This window comes from Ambystoma mexicanum, chromosome 8 (assembly GCF_040938575.1).
Source record: "Ambystoma mexicanum isolate Mex_15411 chromosome 8, UKY_AmexF1_1, whole genome shotgun sequence".
NCBI classification, from domain to species: Eukaryota; Metazoa; Chordata; class Amphibia; order Caudata; family Ambystomatidae; genus Ambystoma; species Ambystoma mexicanum.
The window spans coordinates 61591767-61613465 of NC_090929.1; the positions used below are offsets into that span (position 1 = coordinate 61591767).

The window sequence follows — 21699 nt, forward strand, 5'->3', positions numbered from 1 at the left end:
CATGCTCCTTAGTTTCTCTGACTTTGATTTAACTCACCGGGCAGCATCGCGTTGACAGGCGGTCTCCCTCTGGATACGCAGGGTTGAGGTCAGGTTCTCACCTCCCTTGTGACCAGCACAGGTCACAAGGAAACAAGCACTTCACTGACTGTTGCCAGCAGGATGCAGGCTGCCTCACTCCTGCTCCGTCCAGGCACAGCCCCCTAGCCATGCAGCAGCCCCTCACCAACACTGAGCCAGCGTCTCGGCACGCCGCTCTCCTCCAGGCTTCACCTCCTGATGCTCTCTGCTCCATGGCTTCTTTGGTCCTGACCGCATCCCCAGCTCGCTCGCTGCTTCTGGCAGAACTCCACCTTTTATAGTGTAGGGGAAGAGTCCAGTGGAGTCAGGTGTGCACAGTTGGAATAATATGCCTGACCTTACCTGACTGTTAGTGGACAGCCTTGTGGTAGGTTGTAGTGGAAATAGGCGCAGTGTTTCCCAATGCTTGTCCTATGGTAATCCTCATTGATCTTAGTTGCATCTTACTCGTCTCAGTGTTTGTTGGACATGGGGAGGGGGAGATGGGGTGTGATTGAAAATACCCCATGATGGTTGAGGGAGAGTGTGTTGGGATATTTTTGGGAATGGGGGAATATCATGTCTCGCCCTTGGGTATTCTCCCAATCCCCAGTGACCCTCCACTCGGGTGATTGTCCTTTGCTTGTCCACTCCCAGGGTCAGGATCCAAAAGCTATGGCCCTTCCCTGGTCACCTGAACAGAGGATCCTGTGGGAGTAGGTGGGAGAACAGTCACGTTTTTCACACTGCAAAAAACGTGCGCACTGTTAAAACCTGTCTCCACACTTCCCGCGCCAAAAGGTCTCCAGATTGCAAGAGAAGTCACCACGCTTTCCGCACTGAACTTCCAGTTGTTGTATTCACCGCACTTACGCTGCGCTATGATTTTGACACCTCTCCCACTCCAAGACTTAAAGGCAAGATGTCTTACATGGTCCAAAAGCCTGAAAAAACTCAAGACGAAAGGGAAACCCTGAAGCCTCCTAGTCTCCCTGGCAACTGAACGAGGAAGACGTCACTGCTAGGGCCTTTCCTGTAATATTCAGCGCTGAGAGGAAAGAAACAAAAATGTACTGACGCTCTTCGCATTTGCAGTCTTACAAAGGTGGAAACAGGAAATGTCTCACATTGAATGTAAATGGGCTTTTTCCACTGAAAATTTAATTATAAAGAATAAACTGTTAAACAAGTTTCAGTAGGCAAAGTCTGAAACGTAGCTTCCTCTTGAAGTTACTGCTGCTTAAAATTCTGTTTGCTTGTACTGCAGCGTTTCATCAGTAAATTCTTCCAAGTTCTCCTAACTGAATTTGGGCCCAGAAAAACAGGAGCTCCAGAAAACTGTCCCTCACAGCTGGTCTGATGCCAATGAAAGGGAGTTGAGAATGTTCATCAACTGATCTCGATCCCTCCCCAGACCAATTTGCAGGGTTTAGACCACCCATCTTTTCCTGGGAAAGAGACAACACTCTGAATACCAGAGTTAAAGCCCAACCAACAACCAGGAATAAAATATTAAATTAAGGAGCGCTAAATTACCAGAACATGTAGCAAAACACTCACAGCCCAATCACACAACGCAGGACGTGACACTTCTTGAAGACTCCTGCTTACTCCCCACATCTACTGGGTCGAGCCCTCAACTTTGAAACAGTTTTCTGGGCCATGTACTGCCACATCCTGCCTTTTCCTGCCAGGATATATGATATGATGTGGCATTTATAACGCGCCTGTACACAAGTGTTTCTAGGCACGACAAGACAAGGAGGGGGGAAACAAAGGGAGGAGAAAATAACCATTTATTAGGCCATGCGTCATTCAGATAGCACAAGTGCGGGGAAGAGGACAGGGGAGAAGTGCCAGGGGGACGGGGTGAGTGGGTGCAGTTAACTCACAAGTGCAGCCATCGGGTGGCTCATAAGTGCAGAGAGAAGGGACTATAGGGTTGCAGATACAGACCCTTAAGTGCTGGGGAGCCCAGAGTCCGTGCAAGGGCAACTGGACATGCAGGAGCCTGGGCCCGAGTTCAGAGGGTGACCAGGTGACCACTGCGCGGAGAAGTCGGGTGTGTCAGCAGGTGAAAGGAAGAGAGAAAGCGGAAGCAAAAAGGAAAGTTTCGAGTTACTTCCGGAAGCAGAGGTGGTTCTGCTCAAGTTTGAGAGAAGCAAAGAGGCTGTCATGTTGCCTACCACCGAGGAACCAGACCAGTCGAGCAACCCCGGAAGCAGGCATCAAGTTATTTTGAGCAAGCCCAAAAACCCCTGCTAGGGGCTGTTTGGGTGCGGTCCTGGCGCCTATGGCGCCAGGCTCATATGGAGTCAGTCCTGGCGCCTATGGCGCCAGGCTCATAGAGTAGAACTTACCTGATGCAGACCATGCTGCAGAGCTCCAAGCCAAATGAGGCTTGGAAGGGACTATTTTACTTAGGGACTATTTTTTACTCGGGTGTGGCTGGGGAGGAAAACTTACCTGGGACTACTTTGGAGGCTATTTAAACCACGCCCGAAGAGCAGCACACTCTTCGCGTTATTCTGCATCCAGCAGCGTAACGCTCACCCTGTCTGCAAGCCTGCATCCAGTCTTCTGCCACGCCCGCCTCGAGTCTGCAGCTCCTAGAAAAAGGGAGGAACAGAAGGAGAAAAGGTTAGAATAAGAGCAAAACATTCAATCCTTACCTGAATTCCGGATCCACCGCACCTTCGAGCTGGAAGAAAGAAGCATTTTACGCGCGCTGCTTCGCCTGCTGCAGCGCCGCGCTGAACTCACCGGCCTTAGCAGCATCCTCACTATCCACCGCATCCTTCTGCACGTTCCCACCGCACTCTGGCACCTAAGGGGAACACAAGAACAGCAAAGGTGAGCCAAGGGAATAAACGGAGGCAATAGTAACTACCCCATAGACTTACCCGATTACCGCCGGGGGTACTATTCCTCTTCACGGGTCGGCACAGTCTCCATTGCATCCTCGCCGTACCCGGCCCCTAAGGGGAACAAAAGGACAACAAGGTGGGACAAAGGGACAAACAAGGGGAACTCTTTTCACCGCAATAGACTTACCTAATTTTACCGCCGGAGCCATTATTCCCCGAACTTCATATTTTCTCTCCACACCTGACTAAGGGAGCAAGCAACAGGTTACATTCTGGCCTTATTTTATTGAACTGTGTAGGAAAGCCAAATCCTTACCTGAACTTCATCAGCTACCACGAGGAACTCTTCGCTGGGGTCAAGCTGCAAACTGCAAGGAATCGGACAAGAGTGAAAGTCAGACATGTGAACTCTTACGAACTACATACTTTTCGGAGTCAATATTGTTCTGGAACTCAACAATTCCTTCGAGCCAGTGAAGCAACTGGTTATCAACGCGCCCCTGCGCTCAATGCAGGATGGAGAGCTCATCTTTTCAAACCATCAGGTGAGACTATAACCTAGGAGACTAGGAGAGGGAGAGTTAGAAGAGAAGAAAGACCCCAGTTGGACCTGAGAGGGTCGGTTGGTGAGAAAAGGTCAACCAGGCCAGGGCCTGATCACTAATCTATCTATCCATGCAATTCTTATATAGCGCCATTTCCCCATGCGCCTACCAAGGTTGTCACGAAGACGATTGAGCAGGATGGCATGGTTGACCATGTCAAAAGCAGAGGATTGAGCGAGTAGAATGAGGACAGGCGGGAGATTAGAGTCAAGATTGGAGAGCAAGTCTTCATGGGTGTTCAGAAGAGCAGTTTCCGTGCTTCTGGCAGCTCTGAAGCCAGACTGGTGGTCATGGAGGCAACCAACAGATTCAGTATGTAGATTAAGCTGGGAGATGGCCTCTTGGGTGTGGGTCACTGCAGTCCAGAAAGACTCTCCAGCTCAGGACAACCAAAGGGTGCTTCCAGCCCTTTTTCCCCATCCTGGGACTGTTTGCTGACGTGCTGCCTTAATCTTTTGTCCACCACGCTGTGATGGCCCACTTTGTGGGTTCCTTTGTCTTCTTGGAGTCTTCCTTGCCAAGGTTTCCAGTCCTACCTTGAAGGTCGACATTGTCGGAAGAGCCTTGTTCCTTTCCTAGGTTGCTGGGATCGAAGCTAGGTTAGGGTGCAAACCCCCCTGGGAATCGAATTCTGGAAATTACACCTGTGTAAAGAAACTCTGTACTTACTGCGTTGCCTTGTGCTTCTGGGATTGTATTTCCCAACACTGCAGAAGGGAGTACCTTCCTTTTGGGTCCTGGGATGGGCGATTATTCATGATACTTACCCCCAGGGCTCTCTCTGGTGTGGGTTAGAGATTCTTTAGAGGAGAGTCTTTACCACATTTCCCATAGACTTCAATTTGTGGTCCTCTTGCTCTGCGGCCTCTTCCTCTGGGGCTCTTGGTCTATTCTTTGACCTCTGGAACACTTCTTTGGGGTTTCCTCTGGCCTTTCCTGGGGTTGCTCACTGTGGAATCTGCACCTGTGGGATATATCTGACTTACCTTGTGAGGTCGGTCTATTGGCTCTTCACCAGTTACGTACAATGTAACTTTGAAAAGCCATAACATTGACTTTTGGGTATTATCCTGTCTATAGATATTATTCTTAGTGAGGAAGAGTATGGAATACTCTTCCTCACTAAGAATAATATTAGTGGCTACTTGTTACTTTTTTCTAAAAACTTTGGTTTGATAGATAAAACCAACATTTAAAAACTACTACTATTTGAATTTTTTATGAGTTATCCCTAATGTTCACACTAAATGCATACAGCAAATTGCAACTTACGTAAAACCCGTACTGGGACTCCAGAGAGCGGCTGTATGATTGGGTATTCCACCTAATCTTTTTGCTTCGAAAGGTTGGTCTGTTCTCAAGTTGTGTGGCAGGGCATTCCGCCATTTAGTGGCTAGCACAGGGAAACTGGTGCCGCCAATTTTAGCAAGTTTAAATTTAGGAATTACCAAGCAGTTGGAGTTGGGAGTTCTTGTAGGTCTACTGGAGATTTTTATTTTTATTTTGTCCATCAGGTAGCGTTGTTGAGGGCTTTGTGCGTCAAGGAGAACATTTTTTGGTGGATTTTATTGTCGGTGGAGAGCCATTTGTATTGGTGTCTGATAGAGGAGATATGTTCCCTTTTATTTATGCCTAGAGCAGCTCTGAGGGCATTATTTTGTAAGATTTGTAGCCTTTTGGTGATAGTTTTGTTAGCACCACTGTAAACTGCATTATAATAATCAAGTCGGGATAATATTAAGGCTCTCACTAGGAACATGCAACTATCGTTAGATAAGAAGCGTTTACCTGCTCTTAATTTACAGGTATAAACTGTAGTGGAAGCTAAGGAGTTAACTTGTTTGGTAAAAGACATGGTGGAATCGAGATAGAAACCTAGTGTTTTTACTTCTCTCGAAACCTTAATGCTATTGCCATCTATATTAAACATGGAGTAGTCCTTGCCTAACTTGTTGATATTGGCCTGCGTGCCCAGGATGATCAGCTCGGTCTTATCATTCAGGCAGAGGCCATGGGATGCCATCCATGCCTGTGTAGGTGATACCTAGAAGGTCCAGATCATCGAAGAGGGGTTTAGTGACTATGTTGTATAGGGTCGGTGAGACACAAGAGCCTTGAGGGATCCGCACGTGATTGGTGAAGGGTCGGCTGCTGCCGAAGGGGAGAAGACTCTCCTTGTTCTCTCTCTCAAAAAGGATTCAATCCATTTAGTGGCATGGGTGAAGAAGTGTGCAGCAGTGTCCAAGTGTTTGCAGAGGACCTTGTGGTCCACTAGATCAAAAGCAGCTGAGTGATCAAGTAGGAGGAGGAGTGTTGTCTTACTCAGTTCATCAATTTGGGTCTTTAAATCAATGAGGGCTGTTTCAGTTCCGTGGAGTGGACAGAAGCCAGATTGTCTAGCTCCCAATAGCTTATGTAATTCAAGATGTCTTTGAATTTGTGTATAGGCAACCTTGTCTAGTATTTTGAGTAAGAAAGGTACGTAGTAATGGGCCGATAGTTGGTGGGGATGAGGGGGTCTAGAGTCTTCTTCTTGAGAAGCGGGAGCACCCATGATTGTTTTAGATTAGCCGGGATGTTACCTGTGGCGAAGGAGGCGTTTATCAGTTTGGAAATGAACGGTGAGAGGTCTCTGGCAGCGTCTTTTATTAGTTGTGCTGGGCAGATGTCACCTTTGCAATTCGAAGGTTTGAGGGAAAGGATGGTTTTCTCTACCTCTAAGATGGTAGTTTTAGTGAAGGAGAATATGTTGGTAGGGTCGTTGGTGGTGTCGTTGAGTGGCGGCTTATTTGGGAGGTTTAAGGATTCTTTTTTTTGTTGGATTTTGTTTTGCAGCGTGGTAATTTTATTTGCTAGGGCAGTTTGGATATCTGTACACCAGGTCAGGTCCTTAATACAGGGGTCTGGTGTAGCAATGGGAGACTCAAGTTCTTTCAAAATGGAGAAGAGTTCCTTCATACTTGAGTTAGAGTTTGCAATGCGATTATTATAAGAATTACGCTTTGCTAGGCAGATTTCATTTTTATAGTGCCGAGAGATGTTGGTTAAATTAATTTTGTTCTCCTTGGTTGGATAAAGTTTCCAGTCTGATTCGCATTTTCTTTTGGTCAGGTGCAGGGCTTTAAGTTCTGGCGTGAACCATTTGTTTAGGTGTGCCTTAGGTTTACTTGTTCGCATTTTGAGTGGGGCGATTTTGTCCATAGTGGTACGCATGATGTTATTGTATTCGTTGACCAATACACTAGGGTCCAGGTTGTCTGGCAATGCATTTAAAGTTGGAAGGATCAGGGGAATACTATTACCCACTGTAATATTCTTTTTGTTTCTTGTGGGGCAGGGTGGAGCTGCCTGTGGGGCTGGAATGAGTGGTTTAGTGGTGAGAAGGCTAAAGGACACCAGGGAGTGGTCGGTCCAGGATAAGGGCGTAGTAGGTGAGACTATGGCTGAGCAGTTGGAATCAGCGATCCAGTCAAGTGTTCTGCCCTTCACATGGGTAGGGGTGTCGACTCTTTGGGTTAGTCCTAAGGTGTTAAGGGTATTGGCAATAGTTGATGCATGAGCATCTGCTTGGTCATTGAAGCCGAGGTTAAAGTCCCCTAGTACCAGCAATTGTGAGGTAGTTTTGGTATTGTTGGACAGAAGGCTGTGCAAATCCTCCTCGAAGGTTCCAAGTGGGCCCGGTGGTCTGTAAATTAGGTGAATAGATAGAGTTTGGATGTTGTTTATGGGGATTTTCGCAGTGAGAGTTTCACAAGATTGCATGGTTGTGGGAGGGGCTAGTCATAATGATAGGTTTATTTTGGATATAATGGCGATTCCACCTCCACGGGAGCCTTCTCGGTCCTGCCTGGATATGGTGTAACCGTCGGGAATGGCCAACATGAGTGATGGACCTGCCGCACTGTGTAGCCAGGTCTCGGTTATGTATTTTTTGAAATGTATGACGTAGTTACCTATTGCTAAAATGGTCCCATATTTCTTGAAATCATTTAGCTTTGCTTTGAAATAGTTTCCTACCCTTTAGGTGTTTTCTTATCATGTTTGCATTTGTTTTCATTTTAATATTACACTCTAGGCAGTCCAAATTAATGTGCAGTAGTGTTCTAGGTGTTGGGGATTTTTATCATATTTCCCCCCATGGGTAACCTTGATGGTTTCCCTTGTTCTGCTATGCCCTACCTGCATGTTAGGTGCTGACCATCGGGTCTAGGGCCATTCACATATACCAGGCTCGGGTTGTGTTTTGAAGACACTGTACAGAGGTGTGCAGGCCCATACAGGGTTCTACTTACTTAAGGTTTGTTGCTCCCCGGTTCTCTCCACCCCCTGTTTTATGCCAGGTGCCTACCTCTGACAGTGAATCCACATATAGACTGTGGGATTAGTAGTCCTTTATAGACCTTATATCTAATACACTGGGATTATTTTTAATACTGTGTGTAGTTCCTAAAATACTTATTTTGACCTGATATGTGTACTTAAATAAAAGATATATATATTTTTTGTATTTCAATGTGATGGGTGTATTTTCTGGAAATGTATGTGGACTAATTGTACCTCGGTGTCGGCCTTGAACCCCTACCTGAGACTTGAGCTTTGTGGCTCTGTTCATGTCACCTATATTAAGTGCGGTTTGGCTTTCCTTACTTGTCAGTAGTGTTATCCTCCCTTTAGGGTTAGTGGTTGTAGTCCCCTCAACAGAGGGTGGTAAAAAAACTGCCTCAACAGTCACCCCTGCCCCTAAGTAAGGAACTAGGAGGTAATGCCTGTTAGGGCAGTTTTTGTACCACCCTCTGTTGAGGGGACTAAAACCACTAACTTTGGGGGGAGCCTGACGAGAAAGGGAAACCACTACTCCTTTGAAAGAATGAAGAAACAATCTAACAAAATGTCAGAGGAAAAGGGCACACGAGTAAAAACACTGTAGGAATTGCTGTCCTCTTCCCGGTTACTGCTAGGGGACATCGGGAACGCTGGGGGTGGCCACACCAATGACTACAGTGAAATACAAGCCCATAATTGCATCACACTAGCATGCAGAATTATAATGCTGCAATTGTGTCAAGGCCAGCTACTGCTACTGAATATCTCTCCCTGCACTTTTTATGGTGCTTAGTTCCACTCCCTGTGTACTCCAGGGCAATGCAGCAAACAGAGGTGATTAAACGGAGTGTCATAGGTGTGGCCAAGGGACCTTATCTGCAGTCTGTCTCCTCCCCCTGGGCCACCCTTTATGATTCACATCAAGCAGGGTTTTAGTCTGTGATTGGACTGTTTTTGTTTTGGTCCTTCAATTAAAACTGCATCTGACCATAAACACCTTTTTTTAAAATTTTTATTTGTTTCTTTTTTTTAGTCTCAACTAATTTAGCTCCATCTGCAAACCGCACAATCCCTTCTGGAGCAGACAGCACGAAGCTGGCAACTAGAACTGTCAAGCATGGAGCACCTTCACCCAGCACCAGCGTGCCCGCCCAGCAGGCAGCTGCTGCAGCAGCCCTCAGAAGGCAAATGGGCAGCCAGGCTCCAGGTAAGACCCTGCATTAATCCAAGGGACCTGGCTCAAGCATCTCAAGGCTGTTATGCCCCACTCTCAGATTTTCAGATATGATCAAATCATGTGTGTAAACCTCCTGAGTGAAGTTCCAGTTATGTGTGAGGGCTCTGACAATATGGGTTGTGCGTTCCGAGGAGGGCTCAGCTGTGATACTGTAAGTTACTAAGGGCCCCATAGCTTTGGCTGTAGGGCCGCTCTATGCCATTGTTCCCTGTGACTGAATCTGCTCCCCATCCCAATTACATTGCCCACACTGAAGCTCTGTGCTCTAACTGCTTCCTGCCGCATTGGTCGCAAGATGTCCTTATAGCTTTATTGCTGCCACAGCCACACAAATCTGCAGCACAAACACCCATGCCTCCAGTAACATTGATTCTTGCCTTCCACGCCCAAGCTACCCTTGTGTGAAAGGGGGGGCCTGTGCCCTGGATTACCTTTCTGGACAGTGCTGCTTGTTAGATCTCTGTATTTCATGAAGACTCTTCAGTGTCTATATATATATATATACAGCAGGGCTGCGGACAGTTTGCTTTCTTTGGTGCAGCTCTCTCGGTGGAGACGCAGCAAGGCATGCATCGATAGAAGAGAGTGCCAATAAAACAGAGCCCCCTGCACACATTACAAAATCTTGGCAGGCGCATTCACATTGGACATATTTTGCCTGCAGATTTGGTTTGCTAGGATAACATGTTTGCAAACAATTAGCAGATTTATGTTTGCAATTGCCCCCATACAATGGCTGCAGCTTCCCTCCATCATTGCCGAGTGGCAGTCCATGCAGATGCCTTGTCCCTTCCCTCTGTGCTGCCCCTTCTGCTAATGTCCTCTTGCATTGTGTACGTGCTAAGCCCCCTTCCATTGGTCAATGCCAGCACATGGCGCATCTCCTAATGAGAGAGGAAAGGGGCACCAGGGGTGTCCCTCTCTCATGGAGGAGGTGCCAGGCATCTCCCCTTGGTGGGGGGGATGGGGAGTGCACTGTCTAAGCTCATTGAGAGGTGGTTCGTCCCTTGGATCCATCATTGTGAATATTGTCATTGAGGGGCATGTCTGTTCACTGTTTGCCAGAAATGAAGTATCTTCTCCCCTTCTGTTTGTCATCATGGAGGGGCTACTGTCTCGTTCCTGTGTCATTGTGCAGGTTCCTGTAAATCTCTTTGTCAGAGGGCTCTGCCTTGTCCAATCCTTTTTCATTTGGTAGGTAAAATACCTGTTCATTAGGGAGGTGCCGTTGCTGCCCCGCCACTGTCCTTTAGTCTAATTGGGCGAAGTGCCTTCATAGCCTTCTGTAACCAGGTTTGGAGGTGATATTCTCAATCATTAGGGGAGGGGCCAGGGGTGATGCTCTGACATTTTCTTTTGTTACTGGGAAGGGATCATGTCGCCTCTTTTTCAGAAGGGCGACCCATCTGCTTTCTGTAACTGGAGGTGCCATGCACCTTTCACTAGTGTTGCCCTATCCCTTATCTCTGGAATTGAGGGGGGGGGGGGATTTCTGTTGCTTTCCTCGGCCATTAAAGAGCTGAGCAATTGTCCCTTTACACCCTAGGGAAGATGTGCTGCATCGTCCTCTGTCATTGGGGCGGTGTACGGCGGGTGCCCTTTCCCTTCCCTCTGCCATTTTCGGATAGATGGAAGGGCAAGAGAGGTGACCCCTTGTGACTGTGCTGTCCTACCCTTGTATTTTACAGCAGTGAGCCCCTCCTTGACTGAATCAACGCTGAAAGCTGTGCCCCAGGTGGTGAACGTGCTGGAGTTGAGGAGCGCTGGTCCTCCCCCAAGCGGCCCCACTGTGATCGGGTGAGTGGCTGCTTTTAAGTTGGGGCTTTATATTCTGTGAAAATGTAGAAATTGTATTTTGGTTTTAATGTCTCCTTCGCAGCATTTCTGACAGGTAGACGGACTACAAGAAGCTAACCAAAAAAGGTGTATACCCCTGGTGATACAGCTTTTGGGGGGTTCTGCAATATACATACACTGGATTTCCAAAAGACCGCTAGCAAAATTATTATTTTGCCCAAATAGTGAAATAAATTCAATTAGTTTTTGTATTAAGTATCGTTAGATATCTCATTTGTTTTAATACCTTTGTAGTTAGAATAAAAGGTCAGCCGCAAAAGAAGAGGAAAAAAGTCTTTGTATTTTGTTTATTTCTTACTGACAAAGAAATATAGAAAAGACTTTTTTTTTTTAAAGGTTTTTTTTTAAGTACAAGTGATTTAACAAAAAGTGTAAAAAAGAAGAAATGTTGTTGAAAAAATAAGCACAAACATTGCATGTTTAAATAGCAAAAGACAGTAAAACAACAAAGAAACAGTTTAGAATGTTGATTGTACAAATTAAATTATTTGAAAGTATTCAGAGTCTTTCAGAGTCTTGATTGTTAAAGCAGGTTTGCCTACGTAGAAGACAACAATTAGTAGCTGGTTTAGAGGTCAAAAACATGCTGTATTTCAAGTACATTAAAAAAAGGAACAAACTCAAATAGTTTTTCTTTGCTGTTGACCTCCGTTACGTTTCGGCGAGACCACCTGTGGGGCTTAAATTTCAAAAATACACCTTCCTCGGGACAGTTTATTTAAAGTAACAATCCCTGTGAGGGAGGCAAACACACAAAGAGAAAAAATGTCTTCAGAAGTTGCATACTGGCTGTCTTTAACTTCAAAGGTAGATATTGTGCATTTAATGCGAGCATAAAAGTGCACTACTTAATTCTAAATTCCTGAACATACATGGGATTCTTACCACATTAGTTGGTTAAGAAGGAGCAGGAGTAGTTTATCCCAGAGCAGAGACCCGTCATTGCTGGCATGTGTTGTCCAGCATTTTGAATAAACCTTATGCATAGTTGTTAAAGAGGGGTCAATTCTTTAGCGTAAATCTAAATGTAAAAGACAAATGATAAAAATATCCATTATATTGAGCACTTACATTATCTGTGTCACTGAGAGTTCTAGATTAATAGGTCAGAAAACAAAGGTTTTTATTGTTTGCTTCTCAAGATTGCATCTATGTTTGGTGAGCCTGAAGAAATTCAATTGAAGCGTGGTTTGAATTGCTTCTGTGACATAGGTTGAGTATTGTAAGTCCGAATTAATTTTGTGACAAATATGTACCAGGAAAAAATTCCTGAAAAATAATAGAGGGAAAGAGATATTTTAGGAGTCAGATGACATGATTACTTATGCAATGGCTCGAACACGTTAAATAAATTATCTGAGGTAAATACGATTGCATCGGTAAATAAAACATTGTATTTGCAAATGTGCATGCCATTTTTTCTTTTGATGCTAAACCGGGTTGAGGAGCCATGTTGTGCTAACCTTATAGCTTTAAGGAAGCTCCTCATGGGAGGGAGCGGGGGACAGGGACGCCAGTAAACTCATTTAAAACACGTGATCGAATGTTGAATAGTAACAGTCTCCCTAGGTGCTGATGTCTATTAGTTTACTGTTAGTGTGTGTCGATGCTTACCTTTCCACTAGTATTCCCGGCAGCATGTGTAGTGCAGCAATCAGTCAGCTTACACCTTTTGTTCCGACAAAGCGTCTGAGAAGTCTGCTTCCTGGAATGAAGTAGCCTGTTCATAATTGGTTGCTCCCTTCCTGTTTGGGGCGTGTACTTACCGCAGATTGGATGTTGGTTGTTACTTTCTGAAGTTACGTGGGAATGTAACCAAGGTTACATAAAAACAATTCCCTTCTAGTAATGACCGCCATTTTTCGAAGAAAAAATAATCGTTTTCTTCTTCATTGCAGATGTATTCAAAACGGCAAATGAAACTTGTTTGCGAGTGGATTAAAGCAAAATGTCCTTTTAACAATGTGTGTGCAGCCATCCATATTACATGTTGCTGTAGGACTGCACGCATACAAATACGTGCGGTGAGAGTCGCCCATGGCTGTTTATTTGGAAAAAGAAAAAAGACAAATGAATCTTTGACTTCCTTGCGAATAGATTTGGACGGGGCGTTTGTTAAACACTGTATCCAGAACACAGCCCTGTTAATCCATGTAGCTATTAGGTTACATGATTTCAGGTGCGTGTAGTAGGGACCATTAATGACCACCCCACTGAGATCTTCTTTATAAGTTAATCAACTTAAAGTCAATAACTGATGTAGATGTCTAAATTATTTGGATCGTGTGAGGCTGGACAGCAGTTTTTTGAAAATTATAGTGGTGCTACCATAACTTAGTTACCATGTAAGTAATATGATCGTGTCGAAGCCCCTACATTGACTAGCTTACTTAGAGAGAAGTTTAAAGGCTTAGAGGGGTGGAATGAATTCCTCATTAAACCCTTTGGTGTGGGTTTCTAACCGGTAAATCCACTGTGCTTCTTTGTCCAGCAGACATCTAGTTATATTAGGTGAATTTTTTACTACATCTATCACCCACCACAAAATATAATTGGGTGAGTGTTTAGATGTCCGGTAATGATTGACAAGGGGTGCCGTAGTGGTTTTGCACCTGATGCGGGAATGGTGTTCGGCTATTCGAATGTGAACAGCTCGGGTGGTTTGTCCCACGTATCTAAGTCCGCATGGGCACGCGATACAATAAACCACTTGTTTGGTCTTTGTTAAAGTTGGTAGGGTCCACGTGCGTTCACCAATTCGAAAGTCTTGAATTGTCTTTGTGAGGGCACATGCTAAACAAGCACCGCAAGGGTAATGGCCTTTTATTGATCGTAAATCCCAAAGGCCCGTTTTAGGTGACTGTACCAGTTTATCCTTCATATTTGTTGTTCTTTTCAGGGCAAAACGCGGATGATGCTCTTCTGGTAGATATAGTTTCACAATATCCCAATGTTTGAGAATAATTTTCTTTATCCTGAAAGTATCAGATCCATGGGTGAGAACACGTCATCTTGCTGTTGTCCGATGTCTGGGTTTTTGGTGTTAATAAAGATTCACGGTCCGTGAACCGAGCCCGCTTGCGTGAGCGGCTGATTAGTTTTTTGGGGTAACCTCTTTCTTTCAGTCTTGTGTCTAATTCATCCGCCTTTTCAAAAATATCTGAAAGATTGGTATAGTTTCCTCTTATGCGCAGATACTGCCCATACGGAAGATTGTCCTTGAGGTGGCGAGGGCGATTGCTGTTGTAATGTAGGAGTGTATTCCTTGCACTCTCTTTTCGATGGAGGCAGCATTGCAATTTTCCAGCCTCATGTTTGATTAAGTCGAGAAAGATAATGTGTTGTCTTGAATGTTCCATGGTGAATTGAATGTTGCTATCCACCTGGTTGAGCCAATCCTTGCAAGAAAGCAACTCAGCTTCCGGACCTTCCCAGATAAAGACGATATCATTGATGTATCGTTTCCAGTTTGTGATGGATTTAAAGAAAGGGTTGCTTTCACAGAGAATACGGTCATCTTCAAATTTGGACATGAATAAAATAGCCTAACGCTGGGCAAAGGCTGCGCCCATAGCCGTTCCTTTCACTTGAAGGAAAAAAGTGCCATTGAATTCAAAATAATTCTTGCACAGTGCGATTTCGAATAGTTCCATCAAAAAGTTGATAGGAACTCGATCTTGTGATCCATAGTCTGTTAGATATTGTAACATGAATTCCAAAGCTTGTGCCTGAGGAATGCTTGTATAAAGGGATGATCTATCCATAGTAACCAATATTTGTTTTTCTGAATCAAACTTTTCAAAGATCTGAATAGTGTTCAAGGTATGATATGGCATTTATAACGCGCCTATACACAAGTGTTTCATGGTGTCACTGAGACACGTATTTGTGTGCTAATGGGCTTAAGAAAGGTATCAATAAATTTACACAAGGGTTCTACTATCGGGCTGCAGCCTGATACTATTGGTCTTCCAGGTGGATTGAGTGGATTTTTATGAATCTTGGGTAGTGCATATAAAGTTGGAGTACGACCCTGGCTCGAAATTAAAAATTCACATTCATTTTCTGTGATCCATTGCCGGTCAGAAGCATATTTCACTGCTTCATTAATTTGTTTGAATTTCCTTCATTGGGTCTCTCTTTAGTTTCTTATAACTGTCCCTGTCCTCTAGTAAGTTGTTGACCATTTTGTCAGGGTCCGGCTTGACTGAATTCCACAGGAGCTGATGCTGGCCCCACAGACCCTCACCAGGAGTTCACCTCTCAACCCTTAAATATAAGCTGAGCTGAAAACCCCAAGAAAGGGAATGGGGAATTTGGAGAAAATAACAACGGAGACACTGCAGCCCTGCAACTGTCTGGTAGGCTCTGGTATCTGTGGTAAACAAATACACCGTGTTACTTATATGATAAGATGAACTTCTTTTCTAAAATTATTCTAAATAAACTCTGAACTCTTTACCTCTTAAACCTCAGTAAAAGACTTAGAGGCTAGTAATCTGTGTGGAATATCTTGTAAATATCTTGTGTAGTGCATATAGTTCAAGCCACTCAAGTCTCTTTAGAATCCTAAAGTAATGGCCCTTGCAAACACCTTTTCAGAACTAGATATTCTTCTTGCTTCAAAGTCCTTTTAACTCTATGTAGTTTTTCAATGCTTTTATAAAATGCAGTCTTTCTCTGAAGTATTGAATTCCATTTGCATAAATTACATTAAATAAATATTCTTTAACTTTCTGGAATGCTGCTTTCCTTCTGCGTGTGAATTGTTTCCTTATTTACACAAAGAACGTATAGTTTCTTCCTTGATAAGCATGTGCGTTGAACACGTGAAATCAGAAGACGTGAAGAATTGTCCTCGCATTTAAAATACACAGACGATTCTTTACCAAACCCGCGCGTGTGAAAAAATACGTAAACGCGATAAAAATAACACGCGCTAGTTAAAATGGACTTGCGCTCTATCGCTACCGAACTCACGCGGAGAAACGAAACGTAATTCACGTAAAATAGTTCACGTGTTAAAAACAACTCGCGCTTAATCAAAATGGACTCGCGCTCTATCGCAAACCAACACGCGCTTTCTCATGAGACGTCTTTCAAGTAAAAAATGTACACGCGCTAAAATTCACTCGCGCAATTCATTTGGGCACGCGCTCTATCGCAAACCAACACGCGCTTTCTCATGAGACGTCTTTCAAGTAAAAAATGTACACGCGCTAAAATTCACTCGCGCAATTCATTTGGGCACGCGCTCTATCGCTCTGAATACCCGCGCGCTTTCAAAAAACACGTAAACAACGACTTGCGAGCTCGCGCACACATTAAACAGTCTTGAAGAACATTACACGCAGTTAATTAACTTTAAACTTCCACGCACAATCTTCAAGCTTGTTTTCCTTATAATAACTTTAACTGTAAATGTCTCTTTTCTCAAATAATTTTGAAACTTGTTAACTCTTTAAGTTTTCTTATAAAAGAAAATGAAAGTTCACTGTGACAATCTTAAAATCTTTAAAAGAACAATCCCACCTGATGTCTTCTTGTTCAAACTGGATCAGCTAACGATATTCTTACTTCTTTGGTAGATTTTCTGAGCTCTGAAAAGGCCTTACTTAAGGAGCTTAACTAATGTACAACCAGCCACTGAATTTCTATGGATGAAAGGCAGTTTAGAATCTTGCTCACCTCCCAAGAATCAAACCCATTGTCCTTTCCACCAATCGGGCAAACCAAACATATCATTGTTCCTTTAACCAATCAGATTAAGTTTCTTTCGCTCCATCTTGACTTGGGCAAGCATAATGTTAATTCTAATTACAAACTCTTCCTGTTACTAACCCAGCCAGTCCTGACACATTTGTTGGAGGTAAAGGAGACTGTTACCCTACAAGAAGAAGCATAGGGTTGAGTGCCACACAGTGGAAGTGGACAAGAGTCATTCCCCTTGTTGCAGTTCTGTTGAGGACTAGCTGAATTCCTTACCCCTTAGCTTTTTATAATTTTCTTTGGCCTTTATTTAAACTCATCTGCTTTCTCATGTTTGTTACCAAAAACCTCACACAATATTCTAAATCTGCACTGACTAGAGCCTTTTAAAGGGATGAATTACCTTACTTGCTAAGTTATTTTCATGAAGCATTGTTAGACTGTATTTCTACACTCTGGCCTGGTGGGCAGATGTGTAGGCGGCCAACCTAGTTAGTGAACCGGGAAATCTCTGGGAGCTGTAGCCAAACCAATCAAGGTAGCGTTGAGGGTGGTCAAGGCTATGCCTCAAGTGGGGGTGAGCCTGGTAAAGGGTCCACAAAGCAAGTAATCGAGTATTACACCTAGACAAGTAGTCCTACAAAGCCTTTATGTATTTATGGCCTAAGAACACAATATGAAAAACACTAATAATAAAATGTATATATTTCTGAGGCTTGTCCGATCTGCTTCGATCAAATGCTGTGCCAGTAATACCATCTATCCTATTGTGTCGTCCACTGTACCCATGGTCCTTCATGCATCGAGGTCCCTCAGATTGTTTTTTTCCCGCCATCATAGTCCGATGCTGAAAGCGGAGTTCCTTTCTGGCTAACGCCATTTATTATAAAAAGAATTGGAGCTAGTTACTCTTTCTGTCCTGTGTTAGCCGTTCCTTACAACAACTTTGGCAACAGTTTCGAGGACTTTCTTCGTCGGCTGCAGAACTTGCCACAACAAACTTCCACACAGCCTCGGATGGCCGCGCCTCCGCCCTCACAGTAGGGAGAGTGGGGGGTGGGTCATATCTAAGTCGTAATAAGAGAATGCATATTTCCCCTTCTTCCCACTTTACTCGCCAAGCTGTCTTTCCAATTCGAAATGGAAAATACACCTTTTTAAATTATGTCCCAAATGCAATAAAAAATGTCCATGGAAAGACTTGCACCGGGTGTGCAATCTCTGCCTCCAAGGGACTACAATGAGGGCCACTGTAAAGCCTGCAAGCTTTTTAAGACCAAAACTTTGAAGGACCGAAAAACAAAGCCCTGGGCCCACCACGCCATACAGGCCAAGGCCGTCATGGACGTGGAGGTTGCTTCCAGTGACGGCAGCATCAACGTCTTCAGAGACGATGGTGGCGAAAGGGATCTATTGGATTCCCACGTGCAAGCCCCCGACCCACCAGACAGACCGGCGGCTCTGTTCCTGGGACGACACCGGGCGGCACCAGCCTAGACAATCTCCCATATACAAAGCACACAACCCAAGCCATAAGTCAACGTCAACACAGACTAGAAGGCCACACATGGCGTCAAAGGGAAGGTCCTCTGGGCAATTGCATTCGCCTCATGACAGGCCCCCGAAGGCGAAAGAACAATCTAGCTCGGACGCGGGGTCCAAAACTACCGCCAAAATATGACTGTCGAAAAACGTGGTACCGGCCGGTTCATCGCATAAATCCCATGACACATCAAAATTGTCCCATCTTGTTAAAAAACATGTCCCAGAAACACTTCTGAAGGGGCAGACTTCGAAACACCACACTTCGAAGACCCACATAGGAGACTGTTACCCAGGGGGAGGGAACAATAACAGAGGCTGTAAGGCATAAGAGGCAGCCTACACTGGATCCACCTCCCACACCATCTAGCCCAAGTTCCTCACAGTGGTCTGCTAAAGCTATAGACAGGGTCATGAGGCGCATGTCTTTTCTGGCCAATTTTTGTGACTGCATCCCTCAGGCTCTAGAAAACCTCCAGAACATGCCACTAACTAGTGGGGCAAAACAGTTGCAACCCCCCATAAAAAGTGCATGGTCAGACACCCTGCTACAAGACCCAGGCCAGTTTATACAATATGACCCAAACCAAAGCTTCCAGGAGACTGGAGCATATTCAGAGGATCAGGGGGACATAGGGGAGGGGACCACTATTATGACGACTGCGAGGAAGACGTTTACGTCATACTGTCGCCAGTCCATACAGACACACCGGTGGCAAACTCACCGGTAGATAACCAGATCCAACTCGGTGACATGCTCCTAAAGGCACCTGAACACTTCCAGATTGAGAAACAAGATCAACAAGTCGACAAAGATTTTGTCAAACCTATTGGGAGACAATAAGGCAGCAACCACTTTCATCCCCTTATTACAATCTGTGCAAAGGCGAATTCAACCATCTTGGGTAACACCTAACTGAACGCTGGCAGTAAACCCCTGCATAGAATCTTTTTTCCACCGAACCCACTCAAACCCCCTCTACATCAGGGTCAATTAAAACCGGACTCTTTAGTAGAAACCACCACTAGAAAAATGGCTGGAACACCTCTCGGATCATCAGAGGCACCCCCCGACAAGGAATGCAAAAAATGATACACCTTTGTTAGAAAAGGCGCCACCTCTGCAGCATATCGGGCGAGGATTGCAGACAATACAACCTTGCTGCCAAGCTACAACTGCCACAAATGGGACGGAATAGCCACATTAATGGCCTCAGCCCCAGAGCCATTGAACTCCTAACTCTCCCTCGCAGTATCAGAAGGGAAGGCTGTTTCCAACTGCTTTCTAAAAAACAACTTAGATGCAGCTGACAACACGGGGCGAATTATTGCTGAGGGCACTCTAATGAAGCACCACGCATGGCTGCGCCAGTCAGGCTTTAAGCTAGAGACACAAGCGATTCTTCTTAACATGCTGATAGAGGCTTATGTTCTATTCGGCAAGGCAGTAGAGGACGCAATGAAAAGTGCAAAAGAGTACGACGCTCTAGTCACTGGGCCAGCTCACCAACAAACCCCCAGGTCAGAGGGGCAGATGTAATTTTCGTTGCTTCAGGGGACGAAATTCTCAGAAGGGATCCGGATACATCAAGAGTCAGTGTTCATCCTGGGGCTCTACACAAGGCCAATCCTCACAAGGCTTACAAAGGGACCAGCGAAGATCACGCTGAAGGGGCAGATCCACCTCTTCCAGAAGTGGATCCACATCCCCAAAGCAATGACCACCCGCTTCAGGTTCCCTCCCATGCCACTTCAGTAGGAGGGCGAATAACACACTTCACCCATGCATGGGAGAGAATCACCACAGACAAATGGGTGCTTTATGCCGTGGCGGGCGGTTATTGCATAGAGCTGCTACGACGAGCTCCAACCATCCCCCGCGACAAAGAACCACCACAAAGGAGGAACAACACATACTTCTGGAAGAAGTGGAAGCGCTGCTGTTAAAGGACGCTGTCGAAATCGTCCCAGCGAACCGGGTAAACAAGGCTATCTATTCAACGTGCCCAAAAAAGATCCAACCATGCGCCCTGTATTAAATCTACGCCCTGCAAACACCCATGTCAAGCCACAAATATTCTGCATGACAACACTACAGGAAGTAATCCCACTGCTAAAGCAAGGGGCCTACATGGCAACCTTGGATATGAAAGATGCCCATTTTCATATTTCAATGATCCCAGCGCACAGACAATTCTTGCGTTTCAAGATGGCAAACCAGCACTTCCAATTTAAGGTGCTATCCTCCGGCATAGCATCTGCTCCAAGGGTATTCACCAAGGTACTGGTGGTGGTGGCAGCACACCTGCGCAGGGAGGCAATCCCAGTGTACCCCTACCTAGACGACTGGCTGATCACAAGGGAAACGCCCCAAATTTGCAAGCAAAATACACAAAGAACAATCAACATTCTTTTCCAATTGGGTTTCTTGATAAATGAGAAATAGTCAAGCCTTGTACTAAACAAGACCAAGCAGTTACTAGGAGCTGTCATAAAAACGGAGGAAGGGCTAGTCTTGCCATCAAAGGAAAGAATCCAAAACACACTGCTGCGAATACCTCAGTATCGAGCCGGTCACCAGGTACGCGTATGCAAAGCTATGCCTTTGCTCGGCATGATGGCATCTTGCATTTACCTGGTCCCCCACGCACGATTGCGCATGTGCCCGATGCAGGAGTGGTTGGCGAAACAGTGGTCTCAGGCAAGCGGTCAGTGGGACGATCTAGTGGTCATTTTGCAAACCCTAGTACAAGCTCTATGCTGGTGGACAAAGGAGAATCTATTGAAGGGAAAACCCTTCCACGACCTGATGGTGCAAGCAGTAGTTAAAGTAGTTAAAACAGACGCATCACTCTCCGGATGGGGGCCCCATCACCTTCATCTCACAGCACGTGGTCTGTGGACTCAAATCACTTCACAGAACCACATCAACTTGCTAAACTTCTAGCAGTATTCAAATCGCTCCAACCCTTCGAGGCGCATCTGACAAATCAGTCGGTACAAATTCTCACAGACAGCACCACTGCAATGTTCTATATCAACAAGCAGGGTGGTACACTGTCTCCAAATGTGTCTAGGCTAGCACAGAAAATCTGGAAATGGGCACTGAAACGGGGGATGTTCCTTACTTCCCAACATGTTCCAGGGGAACTCAATACCCTAGCGGACTCGCTAAACAGAGATTCGAGGGGATTGGGTCCTCCGACGTATTCCATATCTATGACAGGTAATGTCCACAGCTGTGCTGCTTCGGAAAATCTTTTGCGTCTGCGTCCTGCGTCGATGCGCCGTCCCTGAGGACGACGGCCGACGTCACCCGATGTGATAAGTAGGACGCACGACGCCCATAGCCTCAGTTCCGTTTTTTCCGCGAACGTGTTAGCTTCGTGAATCTCGGTACGCCTCGACTCGTTGGAGTTTGCCGTTTTCTATTCTTGGTTCGTTGAACCTGTTCGGTTTGTTGTGAAGAATTGTTCGTGGCGATGTCTTTCTCATCTTC

The 21699-nt window shown here is 45.2% G+C and overlaps 1 protein-coding gene across 3 annotated transcripts in view; it reads left to right on the forward strand.

Moving 5' to 3' along the window:
• Window positions 1-21699, forward strand: part of NUP214 (nucleoporin 214) — a 1006718-nt gene that overhangs the window by 472452 nt on the left and 512567 nt on the right. For all 3 annotated transcript variants that reach the window (XM_069609281.1, XM_069609279.1, XM_069609280.1), the window contains exons 23-24: window positions 8889-9062; window positions 10781-10889. In XM_069609281.1, coding sequence (XP_069465382.1) covers window positions 8889-9062; window positions 10781-10889 — 283 coding nt within the window. The remainder of the gene's footprint in view (window positions 1-8888; window positions 9063-10780; window positions 10890-21699) is intronic.